The sequence below is a fragment of the Paraphaeosphaeria sporulosa genome (genome assembly GCF_001642045.1).
Source record: "Paraphaeosphaeria sporulosa strain AP3s5-JAC2a unplaced genomic scaffold CC84scaffold_6, whole genome shotgun sequence".
Classification (NCBI taxonomy): domain Eukaryota; kingdom Fungi; phylum Ascomycota; class Dothideomycetes; order Pleosporales; family Didymosphaeriaceae; genus Paraphaeosphaeria; species Paraphaeosphaeria sporulosa.
Window position 1 is genome coordinate 658,124 of NW_017253365.1, and position 13,308 is coordinate 671,431.

The 13,308-nt window shown below is 52.8% G+C and overlaps 7 protein-coding genes across 7 annotated transcripts; 4 read left to right on the forward strand and 3 right to left on the reverse strand.

Moving 5' to 3' along the window:
* Positions 1 to 1,034: 1,034 nt before the first annotated feature.
* Positions 1,035 to 1,963, forward strand: CC84DRAFT_794926 (Isy1-like splicing factor). The gene has a single exon (XM_018187433.1). The coding sequence runs from the start codon at positions 1,128 to 1,130 to the stop codon at positions 1,887 to 1,889; it is 762 nt and encodes a 253-aa protein (XP_018034885.1). The 5' UTR covers positions 1,035 to 1,127; the 3' UTR covers positions 1,890 to 1,963.
* On the reverse strand, positions 1,964 to 2,423 carry CC84DRAFT_794927 (uncharacterized protein). Its single transcript, XM_018187434.1, has one exon. It carries the CDS (start codon positions 2,302 to 2,304, stop codon positions 2,038 to 2,040), a length of 267 nt encoding a protein of 88 aa, XP_018034886.1. The 5' UTR covers positions 2,305 to 2,423; the 3' UTR covers positions 1,964 to 2,037.
* A 774-nt stretch (positions 2,424 to 3,197) lies between these two features.
* Positions 3,198 to 5,166, reverse strand: CC84DRAFT_1259896 (T-complex protein 1). The gene is made up of 3 exons (XM_018184945.1): positions 5,068 to 5,166; positions 4,639 to 5,009; positions 3,198 to 4,585 (listed from the first exon to the last, which is right to left on the reverse strand). The coding sequence occupies exons 1-3, from the start codon at positions 5,124 to 5,126 to the stop codon at positions 3,354 to 3,356; spliced, it is 1,662 nt and encodes a 553-aa protein (XP_018034887.1). The 5' UTR covers positions 5,127 to 5,166; the 3' UTR covers positions 3,198 to 3,353.
* Positions 5,167 to 5,836: 670 nt separating this feature from the next.
* Positions 5,837 to 7,397, forward strand: CC84DRAFT_1121006 (uncharacterized protein). The gene is made up of 3 exons (XM_018175598.1): positions 5,837 to 5,922; positions 5,971 to 6,659; positions 6,712 to 7,397. The coding sequence occupies exons 1-3, from the start codon at positions 5,877 to 5,879 to the stop codon at positions 7,009 to 7,011; spliced, it is 1,035 nt and encodes a 344-aa protein (XP_018034888.1). The 5' UTR covers positions 5,837 to 5,876; the 3' UTR covers positions 7,012 to 7,397.
* Positions 7,398 to 8,095: 698 nt separating this feature from the next.
* On the forward strand, positions 8,096 to 8,989 carry CC84DRAFT_1217969 (uncharacterized protein; the record flags this gene model as incomplete). Its single annotated transcript, XM_018182949.1, has 1 exon — positions 8,096 to 8,989. The coding sequence occupies one exon, from the start codon at positions 8,096 to 8,098 to the stop codon at positions 8,987 to 8,989; it is 894 nt and encodes a 297-aa protein (XP_018034889.1).
* A 1,885-nt stretch (positions 8,990 to 10,874) lies between these two features.
* CC84DRAFT_1164973 (uncharacterized protein) lies at positions 10,875 to 11,668 on the reverse strand. Its single transcript, XM_018178613.1, has 3 exons — positions 11,595 to 11,668; positions 11,236 to 11,540; positions 10,875 to 11,183 (listed from the first exon to the last, which is right to left on the reverse strand). The coding sequence occupies exons 1-3, from the start codon at positions 11,659 to 11,661 to the stop codon at positions 11,064 to 11,066; spliced, it is 492 nt and encodes a 163-aa protein (XP_018034890.1). The 5' UTR covers positions 11,662 to 11,668; the 3' UTR covers positions 10,875 to 11,063.
* Positions 11,669 to 12,144: 476 nt separating this feature from the next.
* Positions 12,145 to 12,416, forward strand: CC84DRAFT_795003 (uncharacterized protein). The gene has a single exon (XM_018187435.1). The coding sequence runs from the start codon at positions 12,178 to 12,180 to the stop codon at positions 12,328 to 12,330; it is 153 nt and encodes a 50-aa protein (XP_018034891.1). The 5' UTR covers positions 12,145 to 12,177; the 3' UTR covers positions 12,331 to 12,416.
* The last annotated feature ends 892 nt before the right edge of the window (positions 12,417 to 13,308 follow it).

Below are 13,308 nucleotides of genomic sequence, written 5' to 3' on the forward strand. Positions count from 1 at the left end.
TCAGAGGGTAGAATGGGGATGGAGCTGGACTTCCGCTTTTGCCTTCCCCTTTGTGGGAAAGAAGCATGACTGATGATTCTCCTACATCGTGTCTGTTTTGCGCTACTCTTTTTTAGTCTACTGGCAAGCCTGTCAATAATCTCTTTCCTTTCTAGCGTTTTGTCCGCTTCGAGTCTGTCGTTCACTTATTTTCATGTATTGCTTTTGAGAGGTGCAAGGGGAAGAGGGAATTGTTAATGTATGTGTCTTGAAGGGGCGGGAGGGGAGACTGCTGTGAAAGATACCTGTGTCATAATAGTGGTCGCGGCGAATGAGAAAGATCTAAATTGCGTATGTCTCCTGGCTGTGATGCCGGCCTGCTCGTATTCAGACACAAGCTCTGATGAGATTCATTCCGCAGTCCCGACGAAAGAGTCCAGCGTATCCATGAACATTGTAGCACAGTGGGTGATAGGAAACCCTGGACTTTACGGCGATGAAATATCGTAATCGACTGTAAGGCAACAGTTTCGTGCCCATTTTGTTTTACACAGTAAGTTCTTGCAGGATAAGGTATCCCCAAGTTCAGTTTTTGTGTCAGCCATTGTGTACCTTGGCCTTGCTTAGGGGGTGTGCACGACTGCCACATCACACTTGCAATCTAGAACAAATGACGTTCGGTGCCTTGCATGAACGCACTTGCTTAATCCGGTAGAGCGTCGTCGACGGATCAAGGAAAGCGCTTGCGCATGGATGAAACAAACACCCCGCCAAGACAATTCTGCCCCGGTTCGCCGCGCTCGAAAGTTCTCATCCATTCAACGCGTCGTCACCACGCATTTCCCACACTAACCCGCCGTCACCGCCGACATCAGCGCATTCTCTCTTGCACCCCGAACGACTTGGTTTTCATTCTGCGACTGCGGGCAGCGACCTTTTGTACACACACGATTACGCTTTAGCGCAGGACGGAAAGAGGCTGGCTTGCTGGCTGGGGTAATAGCAAGACGTGCATCCCCGACAGAGCGAGCGCGTTAGCTGCCTGATACCACGCACCACACACCGACCCGATCGCGCGACCATCCACCTCGTAATACCACTACAACACAGCACACACCCAAAATCACACACACCTCGCAACCGCAACCATGGCCCGAAACAGCGAAAAGGCGCACTCGATGCTGTTCCGCTTCCGCGCCGCGCAAGCTGCTGAAGCCGGCATCATCGACATCTCGCGCACCCGACGCCCCAAGCTGATCACGGGCGTGACCGGCATCCCCGTGTGCGAGAAATGGCGCGGCCAAGTCCTCAAAGAAATTTCCCGCAAAGTAACCAAGATCCAAGACGCCGCGCTCTCAGACTACCAGATCCGCGACCTCAACGACGAGATCAACAAGCTCATGCGCGAGAAGCACATGTGGGAGAGTCAGATACGGAACTTGGGCGGGCCGAACTACATGCGCGGGGGCCGGGTGCTGGACGAGGAGGGTAGAGAGGTGCCCGGGGGTGGCAAGGGGTATAGGTATTTTGGACGGGCGAAGGAGTTGCCTGGTGTGAAAGAGCTGTTTGAGCGGCAGGCACGGCCGGAGGATGATGATGGTGCGGCGAAGGGGAGGGAGAAGAGGAGTGAGCTGAGGCAGCGGGTGGATGCGGGGTACTATGGGTATAATCTTGACGAGGAGGATGGAACCTTGTTGGCGTACGAGCGGGCGAAGGAGAAGGAGGCCTGGGACGACTTTCTGGCGCTGGGCGACGACCTCGGCGTGAAGCCGAGTAAGACACCGCGCCCGTTCGAGGACCTACCTGGCGACGCGGGCGATGGCGTGCGGTGGAACGTGCCGACGCTGGAGCAAGTTAATGAGGAGCTGATTGAGCGAAGGAAGAGGAAGTTGCTGGAGAAGCTGGGTTGAAGAGCGAATACGGCGACAATGGATACTACGCACGAGTTGGCTCGACACTCTTATTATCAGCATTTGCATTCCACGACTTGGAGTTATCGGGTTTGCATTTCTGCCCACATAGGGGCGAGTGGGAATGCGGCGAGCAAAAGTCAGGCGATCAGACTGATACCCTTATTCCATAGATGGAGACGGTCATTGTTATGTACAAATAATTTATAGCCGACGCCGAGACAATGGTGTCGCGGGAGAGACACACGAGGGATACGTCCTTCAATTTGAAGCTAATTCTCGTTTGTAAAACACAATACGAATGTGAAGAATACCACGAAGATGCGAGAAGGATTGAGACGTGAACAGGATTGGCTTGCATCGTGATGCCTGAGGCGTCTTCTGGCTTGCACTCTGCTACGCGTTCAAGGTTCATGGGCGCGGAAAGTCAAATGAGACTGCAGCAGCACACAGTGCAAGTATCTCTACAACGGGAAGCATCGGTGTAATGGATACCAGCGATGGCGAAGAGGGTAACCTAGGCTAATATACATCTTGAATCAATCCTATAACACAATCATGTAGCTCGAAACGAGGTACAGTAGCCAACGTAGAAACCTAGACCAACCTTTTGTACGCATCTAATGCTGTCGGAACTCACTCCACGAAAGTCTTTCCATCTCACACCCTGCAGGTTTTTAAGCTTCTTTTATCAGCCAGTGCCCTACTCTTGCCAACAAGGAGAGAGAGCTGTTAACCACAAAAGTAGATTTGCAAGGCGTACAATGTTGATATCAAAACCCCCAGCTAACAATCCAAAATCACACGTATCTATAAGAGCGTTCAGAAAGAAACAGTTGCACTTTGCTAGGAATCTACGAAGAAGTTATTCCGGTTTGGTTTGAGGTTCACAATGGAGCGAAACCAATCTGGCTAGGATTTCGAACCAACGGTGTTGCGCTACATCAAGGAAAAAGCGCAGCGCCTCAACCATATTAGTTCAGTGAGTACACTGATGCACCGTCCAAGCGTACCTGCTAACCTGGTGAGGTAAAATCCCTGCATCTTGGACGTGGAGAATGAGATTTCGCAGGCTAACATCATACAACAACTGACGCCAAAACCAAAAAAAAAAAAAAAAAAAAAAGGCTCGGAGGGCTTGTGATACAAAGATTAGGTCGAATTACAAGGACCGCCACGAACGAAACAGGCTCGTGGCGCGCTGTGGTAACTCACTCCATTATACCGTAATAAACATTTAGTGCAAAAGTCCAGCGCGAGTATACACAGTCATTTCTGCTAGAAGAGTATACTTTCTAATGTTGGTCACTGTCTACCACAGTACAATTCAATACATCGGTTCATGCCAACACGGTGCAAGACGGATGCTTTACTTTCAACGCGATGATCGTGTCATCGACTCATGGTATTCAGCTTATCGTTCATTATACACATACCGCTCCTCCTCCACCCCTTTTAATCCGTCTAATCATCGTTATCCCAGTTCCCCTGCTGCGCCTTGCCCGGCATCTTGGGTCCACCCGCCTGTCTCGCGACAATAATTTGATCGACGCTCAGGACCGTCCTTGCCGCCTCCGTCGCCAGCCGAATAGCCCAGCTCTTGCTGACCCACAGGTCCAGGATGCCCTCGTCCTTGGCGTCCAGCGTGCCCGTTCCATCGTCGTTCTCAATGTCCACGCCAACAGTCCACTCGTCGTTCTTCTTCTGCGCGCCGTGCGCCACGTACAGGCGCGCGAGCACCTCTGTGGCGTCGAGCCCGGCAGACTCGGCAAGCGTGCGCGGGATGACCTCGAAGGCCTCGGCATATTTGCGGATGCTGTACTGCGAGAGGCCGGGCGTCCGGTCCGCGAGCGACTTAATGCGCTCGATGAGCTGCATTTCTGTTGCGCCGGCACCGGGGACGAGACGCGGGTCGCGGGTGATGGCCTTAACGACATTGACGCCATCGTCGATGGCGCGCTCCACATCGTCAAGGTGGTTTTGGGTTGCACCGCGGAGAACAAGGGTGGCGGTCCTGGTCTGGTCGTTCTCTTGCCTGAAGACGGTGACACGGTCGCCACCGATTTCGAGGGTCTCGACGATGTCCACGGAGCCCATTTCGTCAGGCATGGGTGCACCCAGGCGGGCGAGCGGTGTGGCGCCGACAACGCGGCAGAGGCGGCGGAGCTCGAACTTGGAGAGGACCTTGATGACGAGGATGCCGTACCGGTTGAGATAGTGCGCGGCGAGCTCGCCGACGGTGGAGCCAGCGACCACCACGCGAAGGCCAGAATCGTGGAGCTCCTTGACAATCTGCTCGATCTGCTGCTCCTCGCCCTTGGTGAAGTCCAGCATCTCCTTGGCGTTGTGTAGCAGCACTGTGCCCTTGGTCTCGGTCTGTGAAATGTCGATGGGGCACGAGAACACGCCGACCTTCGCTTTAGTAGCCTTCTGGATGGTGCCCTCGGGCTGACGGGCGAAGACCATGCCCTTGACGACCTTGCTCTGCTCCAGGCTGCCGCCCATGATCTTGACCACCCGGATGTTGTCCACGTTGAAGTTGGCTGGGTTCTTGGGAAGGACGGCGAGTACACCCTCAGCGACGAGGTCTGCGAGGAATTCTTCGCTGCCGGACTGTTTGGCTGCTACGACGGTGCGGATTGCCTTGCTGAGTTCCTGTTGTGATCGGATGTCTTCGACCTTGTCGCATACAAGCTCTGAAGTACCTAGTTAGCTTCTTTCTTGTCTAGGTGCTCCGCGTATTTCATACCTTCCAGGACCTGCAGAGTAGCATTCTGTGCCTTTTCGTATCCGAGCACGATGTCGCTCGTCTTAAGACCCATCCGTATCAGCTCCTCCGCCTTCTTCAGCAACTCTCCAGCCAAAATCATGACCATGTTTGTCGCATCTCCCATCTCCGCCTCCTGCTGCTGCGTCGCCATGACGAGCAGTTTCGCTGCAGGGTGCATGACCTCGAGCTCCCGCAATATGGTGGCCGCATCGTTGGTTAATATCATCTTCTGCAAGTGATTTATGACAATCTTGTTACGGCCATAGGGTCCGAGGGATGTCTGCACAGTCTGGGCGATCGTCCGGCATGCGTCAATGTTACGGATGACTGCTCCATCTTCCGCGTCGTAGCTGTTGTGGGGGTGGTTAGCTGTGATCCAAGGCAGGTGAGGGGCACGGGGAGGTGTACTTCTGGTAGCCCTGCTTGAAGAGCCCGGCGTTCGGGGCGTTGGGTATTGAGAGAGACATCTTGGGCGTGAGGAGGGGTATCTGAGGGGTTGTAGTGTGGTGCCTGGAAGTTTCGCGGGACGCGCCTTCTGATTCTCAAAAATCCACTGGTCTTGGCGCGTCGGCGAAAGTTGATGCCGACATGGGCATCAGCACTGGAGCTGGAGACAGCGACGGGCAGGTGCATGTACGTAGAATCACCGACTATTCTAGGTCTAACAGCTCTAGGCAATTCCAGCTTACAGGGTATGTTTCGACGCTGTCGTGAGAGTACGCAAGTCTGCCGTGTCTCATACCCATGAAGAGAACACTGAAATGCATATATACATGTCCCCACGGAGTCAATAGCAAGACACGTACCGAGCTTCCTAGGCATACTAATGCCTTCTTAAGAAAGGAGTACATGATATGCACGAAGGACACGAAAGGAGGCAGCAAGGCGCGTGTTTCACGCTGATGGGAATGTGAGCAGGATCTATCTAGCTGTACGCCTTGGAATAATTTTGAAGGTACGGCTAGCGAAAAAGACTGTTCAATTCTTCTAGGCACCGGTTTAATGACCATTATCTCATTTGAAAGAGAGGATACTGGGGATAAGGATGGTGCCATGAGATTGAAGAAGGAAGCGTGCGAGGCGCCGCGCTGAAGAAAATGAAGGTTGGAGAGCGCTTAGTCACCAGATACGCGCTAGACCGCATGCACCTCCGCCCCGAAACTTTTCGAGATGGATGGCCAGCAGCGCATTCGACAACGCGACGAGGTCATGCCCAGATGAACGCCGGACACCAGACGACGAGGCGCCTTGCTGCCAAAGCAGGTATGTAACCCAATTGACGCCCGCCGTGGCTGGTGCTGATGAAAATAGGCACGCCGATATGCCGCTCATGTAGAGACACGCTCTCCCGCAACTACGTATCTGCAGCCGCTGCAGCGGTTCAGACCGACAGCCAGGCCGCTCAGCACATCCCTCCCGTCGCCCAAGCTTCCACGCAAACCTCGTACGGGATCAACGCCGGTGTCGTCCTCTCTCGCCCTCCCCAGATCACACGCGACCTCCACCCCTTCGAATCTGCCTTCTTTCTCTACCAACGCCGTCTCAACGAGCGATCCGCACTGCCATTCACACGATACTTCTACTACAAGGACCGAACACCTGCCGACCGGGAATGGAAGCGAAAGATAAAGCAGCGCTTGACCCCTGCAAGGGATATTGGTCGATACAAGGGATACGGCGACGAGGCCTGGAACGATGAAGTGCTGATCGGCGCCAAGGAGAGCGACTTCAACTGGCAGGTCGAGAGGCTGCTGGAAGATGCTGAGACGACCGGTCTGGAAGATCAGCCCGCCGAGGCCGTGTCGAGCGCTGTCACGCCAAAGAAGGTCGAGCACGAGGCGGTCGAGCGACCCATGTCTCGAGTTACTGAAGCCGACGAGAAGAACGATGTCAAGAGCTTGAACCGCGCGCTGCAGAGGACGCTGTATCTGCTTGTGAAGGACAAGGAGGGGCGGTGGATGTTCCCGCAGGACAGGCTGCAAAAGGAGACACTGAAGGAGGTACGCATCTGCAGCTATCATAAATCTGCTTCGCGAGGCTAACCATCCTTAGGCGACATACCGCATCCTCGAGTACGCCGCCGGCGTGAACATGAACACATGGGTAGTCGGCAACGTTCCCATCGGCCACTACCAGCACAACTACACCAAAGCGCTCAAGAATGCCGCAGGCCTGGACGAGGTCGGACTCAAGACTTTCTTCATGAAGGTCCGCATCATGGCTGGACAGGCAAACCTCAAGGAGAACCAGTTCGACCTGAAAGATTTCAAGTGGCTGGCCAAGGACGAGATCAAGAAGGAGGTCGAGGAGGACTACTGGCGACAAATCAAGAACATGTTGGCCGAGCGGTAGTTCAGATCGACATAGACGGACTGTAAATTAGGTAAAGTTCTTGTAGAAAACTGTACAGTATCTGATTTGGTTATCATTGTCCACGGAGAGCACGGTGTCTCTCAATACAATGCTTGGTTCTTGCTCTAGTCATCCGGCTGTACGCCTACCCTCTATCAAACGAGTCGTCCTTAATACTCACCAACGCCGATTTGTACATTACCTCGTGCCAGCCATGGTCTACTATTTGCTCCCAAGGAAGCACCGGCTCGGTGGATCCTTGCGCAACCTAGTCTCCACCGCACAATGGCTGGTACTATCAACTTGTCTGATTGCGAATTCTTAAAATCAATTCAAAAAATTACGCGGGACTGGCACTCTGGAAATATGGCCGCGGAGAAGACATGCGTAAACTGCTGGCTTCCTTCGATGATCCACAAGCGCTAGTCGCGATCAAGCCCGACACTGCAAGAGATGTGTGAAAGCCCCGGACACTGCCTGCGATGTACTGCGCATCACTGACAAGCTCACCAGGACATTAACTCACGATGTGTCACGGTAGACGCGAGATACGGAGATATAGCATCCGAAAAGAATCCTAGACACTCTCACCAGCTCAAGCTACGTAGAAGTTAGTAATCGAAAATCTGAGTAGCATAGGTCCCAATTTGTATCTTTCTGTCATGTGGATTTCAGAGGCCACTGCCGAGTAACGTGTAAGGGCCTGCCTGGTTTCGTTCTCCGATAGGAATCGCCGGTAGGGAGCTTGGCGGCGCCTGTGCTGACTCCGGTTGCCAAACGGAGGCTTGTTTGGCTGTAAAATACCGTTTTCTTGGTAGTCTGTGTCCTATTGATCGCCGTGGGCTGACTGGCAGAGCACTTTTTGTTGTTTTGTTGGGAAATGGATCCTTCAACACCTCGTAACAGGCACCTTAAGAGAGTTGCTCAATCAGCGCTCGCAGAGGTCCTATTATCACTGTCCCCATCCCCGTCCCCGGCCCCAGACACCCTATCGTCGTCGCCGCCAGCGCTGCCGCCGCCAGTATCCCCGTCGCCGTCACCCACACCTAGGTCTCTCAGCTCAACACCAATATCGAGGACGCATATGGTATGGTCTGATAGACAACTCGAAGCTCTGCTAAGAGCTCTATGTTTCCAGGCTAGTGAGGGCAACAGAGCTGATGGCAGGTTCAAGCCACAGGCCTGGTCCTATGCCCAGAAGAAGGTGCAGGAGTTGTCGTCCAGGCCTATCACCATAGAACAATGCAAAGGCAAAGTCGATACCTGTAAGAAGGAGTGGCAGATATGGGCGCAGCTCCGCCAGCAATCAGGCTTTAGTGTTGTTGACGGCGTTGTTGTTACAGATAAGGGGGCGCTCGCGGAGTACTTTGTTGCTCATCCAAAGGCGGAGAGGTATAGAGACTTTGCCTTACCGTTCGAGGACCTACACTGGGAGCTCTTCGAGGGCTACTATGCCACTGGGGAGGCGGCAAGCTCTATCGACAGGCTCCTTGCCAGCCAGGTTGCCGATTCTATAGAGAACAGTGAGCCCCAGTCTTTGTCAACAGATATAGACTCTGGCAACAAGTCTCAAGGGCGTAAACGGGCTGCCACAATAGCGGCGGAGAGGCGAGAGAAGCGTACCAGGAACCTCACGGCAGAGGACCGGATGGGAATGAGGCTGGACGATATAGCAAGGCAGATCGGGGAGCTTGCAACTGCTTTAAAGACTCGTGACTATCAGCAAGAGGCTCTAGAGCGGTTCCAGATGGAGAACTCAGCGTTGGGCATCCGCCTGGGGATGCCTGTACTTGAGAGCTTCATGGTGGAGCTAAACGCGAAGTTCTGGGTCAATCTGAAGACGCCGCAGCTGCAGAAAGCGTGGGTAAAGCAGCGTATCGACGCTCTATTGAAGGACGAGGCTTATAGTGATCTCCGAGAGAGCGTAGAGGCGTTGGACTGGAGTAGCAGCGGCAAGTTGAGTAGAAGGCGCGCTTAGGATCTAGCGGAGAGGCATATGTCTGTACCTAGCGAACTATGCCAAGACTCGCGATAGTGGTCCGTGCGTAGCTGGTGTTTTGCGCGTTTTCTCACTTAGTTACGTAGATCTGTCTGCATTACACCTCTAATCAGCCACCTATACATATAAAGCAACAATATACTTCCTAATTATACTAGTTTATAGTAGTAAATCACTATTAATAGGAAACTAATCGTCTTTGTAAGTGTTTAATAGGTAAATAGCCAGACAGAGGCGCGTAACCTGGCAAGAGTTAGATTAATATCAATTTGATAGCTCCGTTAGCTGCCTCTACTGCTCCTTCTCCTCAACACCACACCTTCTCCCACTTCCTACACGCCTAGGACCTGCCGCGCTTACTGGTAATCGTTCCATATGCTCTCCGTTATCTACTCCCTTTCGTCCATACTGACTTCTTCTGCAGCCAGATTTCTGCGATCTTCAGCGTCTTGTTGCACCACGTCAAGCTCCTTACGTTTATGCTCCTCCAGCTCTTACGCATCGTCTCCCACTGCGTATATAGAGTTAACTAGGTTATAAACCGCTACTAGGGCATACGCAAGCTTCGTCTGCGTTTCAATATCAAACTCATAAGGACGATCAAATATCCGCCAACGCCGCTTGAAAACACCAAAGGTACGCTTAAAAACGTTCCTTAGGGAGCTGTGGCGATAGTTAAATAGCTCCCTAGGTGTCCTCGCGTCTTTGCCCACCTCCCTGATCTCCCGAAGGTGATACCGGACACCTTAATATAGTGTGAGCAGCTGCGGGCTGTTAGTGTACCCTGCATCGGCAAGAAAGTATCTCCCATTAGGCACCTTGAAGCCTTTGGTGTAGGCGTCCTGGAGCACCTTACCGTTATGGGCACTCCCCTCCCAGCCTGCCAACACGTATAAGAAGTTTATATCAAAGTCCACAACAGCGAGGACGTTTTGAGTCAGGTCTCCATACTAATTGCGGTATCTCTTATGGTCTCTCTAGGGCACAAATATTGGGATATGCGTGCCGTCCAGCGCTCCTAGGCAGTCTTTGAAGTAGGGCCAAAATCTGCTCTCCTCCGCAACCTGCTCAGGGACCTCTATCGATGGGCCCTTAACGACGATCTTATACAGGCGCAGCATGGCGTTAAGGACTTCATGAAAGTTCTAGCTAATAGTCTCCATAGAGTGGCCTACTTTGTGTCGACAGTTACGCCGGGACGCCCCGTTGGAGCATATATATAGAAACGTGAGTAGTTTCTCCTCTATAGAGACGTTGCCGTCCTTAATAAGTTACTCATCTATCATAGACCGAAGGAGCTTTTCCCATGCCTCTAGCCGAAGTCGCAACTCCTCAAAAAGCTGCTGGTGGTTGCTCATACAGTCCCTCAACCACGCCGTTCCTCGCCGTCAATTAGTATCCCGCTTATTTATACCTATTGGACGTTTCTTGTTGGTATAGGATTCGGATAATATGGTGGTGACAGTGCTCAGAGCACTAATGGTAGCCATGCCGGCAGCACGCCTCTAGGGATCTATATCAACAACAATCTTGGACGGAGAGCAACAACAACAGGAGGCACGTGACGCCTCCAATAGTAAAATCAACTTCTGGAAATGAGTTATGCTATCGGAGACGCAGGATGTCAAATCTGGCCTGTGTCACAGTCTAGTAAGGTTTATTTTAGCGGATGATCACTAATAAATTTTACCTCCATTAACTATCCTATCAGACGTTTAAAATCGAACACGTCGCCGATTACTCTCCATTTTCAAAACGGCGGTTACTATCGGAGCCACTACCGGAGCAACCAAACAGGCCCTAACCGTATGAGATAATGCCAAGAGCAATTGGTCCCTACGTGCAAGAACAACAACAACAACAACCTCGCAGCTATGCCTTAAGTGTGCAATGAGAAAGTAAAAGTGGCCGTGACCAGCAAGCCCTAAATGAGATGCCCAAACACCTAGCCCCCAATCGCCCGCCATGCAAATCCCCAAGCTAAAACACAAATACGAGAAACTGAAACAACATATTGCGGCCGGCCCCAGGCTACAGGACACAAATGGCCCCTCTACCACTTTACCTGCACGCCCTCAGCCAAAGCCCTCCCAACGCGGTACTGCGACCAGGCAACGTTCATACGTCCGCCTTGGCAAGGCGTGAATTCCTGGCTGCAGTCGGTGTAATCCATCTGTCTCCCATTAGCAATCACCTCAACCATTCATTATGGACATGCAACTCACAAAGTTCTTCACATTCGCGGGGCCCTTCCCACACTGGTCCGCAGCAGGGCAACTACCCAGATCCCCTGGTGTCGCCAGCGCGCCATGGCTAGGCTCGTTCTGCGGTGCCGTGTCATCACAGTAGTCGCCATCGCCGTCGCAGCCGCCCTGGAACGTGTGCAAGAGACCGAACCAGTGGCCAATCTCGTGAGCGAGGGTGCCTGACGTCGCGCTGCGGCCGGCCTCGAGGGGGACGAAGCAGCCGTCGAAGTCGAGGAGGTCTTGGGAGATGGGCTGACCCGAGCCGTCGGGGAACGAGCACACGCCTGGGCATGTAAGTCAGTGAAGTGCTGGTTGTCATTGATAGCGGGAGTGCTTACCTCCACCGGCGCCTTCAACGAGGTAGATGTTCAGCGTCTGGTAGTCACCCTGGTGCAGTGTGCGCATCTTGTTCTCCTTGTCCACATCGATGTCGCTGGCCCACTCCGCGCCAATCACATACGTTGTGAACTTGAGGTTGAAGTGGTATCCCCAGGTCTCGTAGTGGGCATTTAGGAAGTCTACCTGACTTTGGATCGAGGGACCCCAATCCTCGCCTTCGGGGTTTTTAGATACGAGGATGTGCCAGTACATGTCGACCTGCTGCAGGTCACGTGTGCGAAGGGAGTTGAGGGCGCGCTTGGCGGTGGCGGTGGAGATATTGAGCGGGTCATGATCGAAGTCTTCGTTTTGGCAGTCTGCTGCGAAAGCGAGGGGGGCAAGGGCCCCGAGGAAGAATGTGGAGAGCTTCATAGTGAACTAACTGGATGACAGGAAAGAATGAAAGGGGTATCTAGATAACTGAATACGAAGCGAATGAAGCTGAAGAATGAAGTGTAACGAACATGTATACTCATCGTGAGGAGCATATTGATTTATATTCATTGAAGGCAAGGCTGAAGAAAATCACAGCCCGCGACGGAGATGAAGGTCATGGTGAAGGCCTACCACTTAGCGCTGTCACGCTTGGCGATACTCTATTTCCTGTTTCTAAACACATCCTCATACACTCACTCCGATCACGGGCCATACTGTGACTGGCAAGGTTATTGGAAGTTGGTCTTGGGGGCGGTGTAGTCTATGACTTTGGGGGTTTGCCTAACAAGCAAGCGTGGTAGCAGTTGCCGAAACGGTGAAAGTGTGCCAATGTCCGCTTTCGCGGGAAGACCAAGAGGATGCGGGCTGGGGAATCCCTGGAGTATATGGGAACACCTTTTGGAAAGTAAGTCACCTTGCGTCGTAGAGATCCAAACCTCAAGCTCGGGTGAGAAGTTGCCGTCATGCATGCGCTGCTCGTGGTGAGGCGCCTGGAAATATCCAAGTTTTTCCACGAACACCACGACGAGTCGTGAAGAAGGAGCCGATGGCCTTTGGACTTCATCCTCTTGTCACGGACAAGTCGGCCTAAGCCTCTAGACATCAGCGGCAGCCTCTCTTGGCAGCTTCCGCCTCGAGACAACCCAACATCATTAGCTCGCAACCCAAGCTCCGGAGTAAAGCGCCACTTTATGGCGCATGGAACAATCTTAAATTTAAGCATAAGCGGATGGTGGTTAGTGGTGCGGAGAGAAAGTTGCGCCCGCGTAGGAGTATTCGGCAGCGGGGTTGAAACACGGTACGGACTTCGGCCTACATCAGTGTTATTGATTGTTTGCCGGCTCCAATCAGCCGACTGGATATCCTGGGAGGTGTCACTGGTCGTTTTGAGGTATCTTTGATGTTGATGTTTGATGCGACTGTACATGTAGTAGGCAGCTTGCGCTCGCTTAGGGCTTTATGGGGTCACATGATATGTCAAGGCCAAGCTACGCTAGATCGCAATGGGTCACCGAGTGGCCGGGATTATTTAGCATGAGTTTTCTCTGCCTTCGACACTCACCTTCTCTCACAGTCTTTACAACAAGGTCTTCCGGCGCCTCCAAGCTGGTCTGCACTGAGCTGTAAGTACACCATATCTTTTCGTTAACATCCTGCCCGATGATGAAAACTTTCCTTAATTCGCAGTTTCCACGCTAGCTGTCACTTGAACCCATCAACCGACAGTCGATGAGCGCA

What these genes read in the sequence shown, in the direction of transcription:
- CC84DRAFT_794927 (XM_018187434.1), bottom strand. Translation starts at nt 2,304, where the DNA reads ATGAACCTTGAACGCGTAGCAGAGTGCAAGCCAGAAGACGCCTCAGGC.
- CC84DRAFT_794926 (XM_018187433.1), top strand. Translation starts at nt 1,128, where the DNA reads ATGGCCCGAAACAGCGAAAAGGCGCACTCGATGCTGTTCCGCTTCCGC.
- CC84DRAFT_795003 (XM_018187435.1), top strand. Translation starts at nt 12,178, where the DNA reads ATGAAGGTCATGGTGAAGGCCTACCACTTAGCGCTGTCACGCTTGGCG.
- CC84DRAFT_1121006 (XM_018175598.1), top strand. Translation starts at nt 5,877, where the DNA reads ATGAACGCCGGACACCAGACGACGAGGCGCCTTGCTGCCAAAGCAG. An exon ending in GCGCCTTGCTGCCAAAGCAG is followed by an intron (nt 5,923 to 5,970) that starts GTATGTAACCCA and finishes TGATGAAAATAG; the next exon opens with GCACGCCGATATGCCGCTCA. An exon ending in AAAAGGAGACACTGAAGGAG is followed by an intron (nt 6,660 to 6,711) that starts GTACGCATCTGC and finishes AACCATCCTTAG; the next exon opens with GCGACATACCGCATCCTCGA.
- CC84DRAFT_1164973 (XM_018178613.1), bottom strand. Translation starts at nt 11,661, where the DNA reads ATGCGCACACTGCACCAGGGTGACTACCAGACGCTGAACATCTACCTC. An exon ending in CGTTGAAGGCGCCGGTGGAG is followed by an intron (nt 11,541 to 11,594) that starts GTAAGCACTCCC and finishes TTACATGCCCAG; the next exon opens with GCGTGTGCTCGTTCCCCGAC. An exon ending in CCGCGAATGTGAAGAACTTT is followed by an intron (nt 11,184 to 11,235) that starts GTGAGTTGCATG and finishes AATGGGAGACAG; the next exon opens with ATGGATTACACCGACTGCAG.
- CC84DRAFT_1259896 (XM_018184945.1), bottom strand. Translation starts at nt 5,126, where the DNA reads ATGTCTCTCTCAATACCCAACGCCCCGAACGCCGGGCTCTTCAAGCAG. An exon ending in TTCAAGCAGGGCTACCAGAA is followed by an intron (nt 5,010 to 5,067) that starts GTACACCTCCCC and finishes CCCCCACAACAG; the next exon opens with CTACGACGCGGAAGATGGAG. An exon ending in TACTCTGCAGGTCCTGGAAG is followed by an intron (nt 4,586 to 4,638) that starts GTATGAAATACG and finishes TAGGTACTTCAG; the next exon opens with AGCTTGTATGCGACAAGGTC.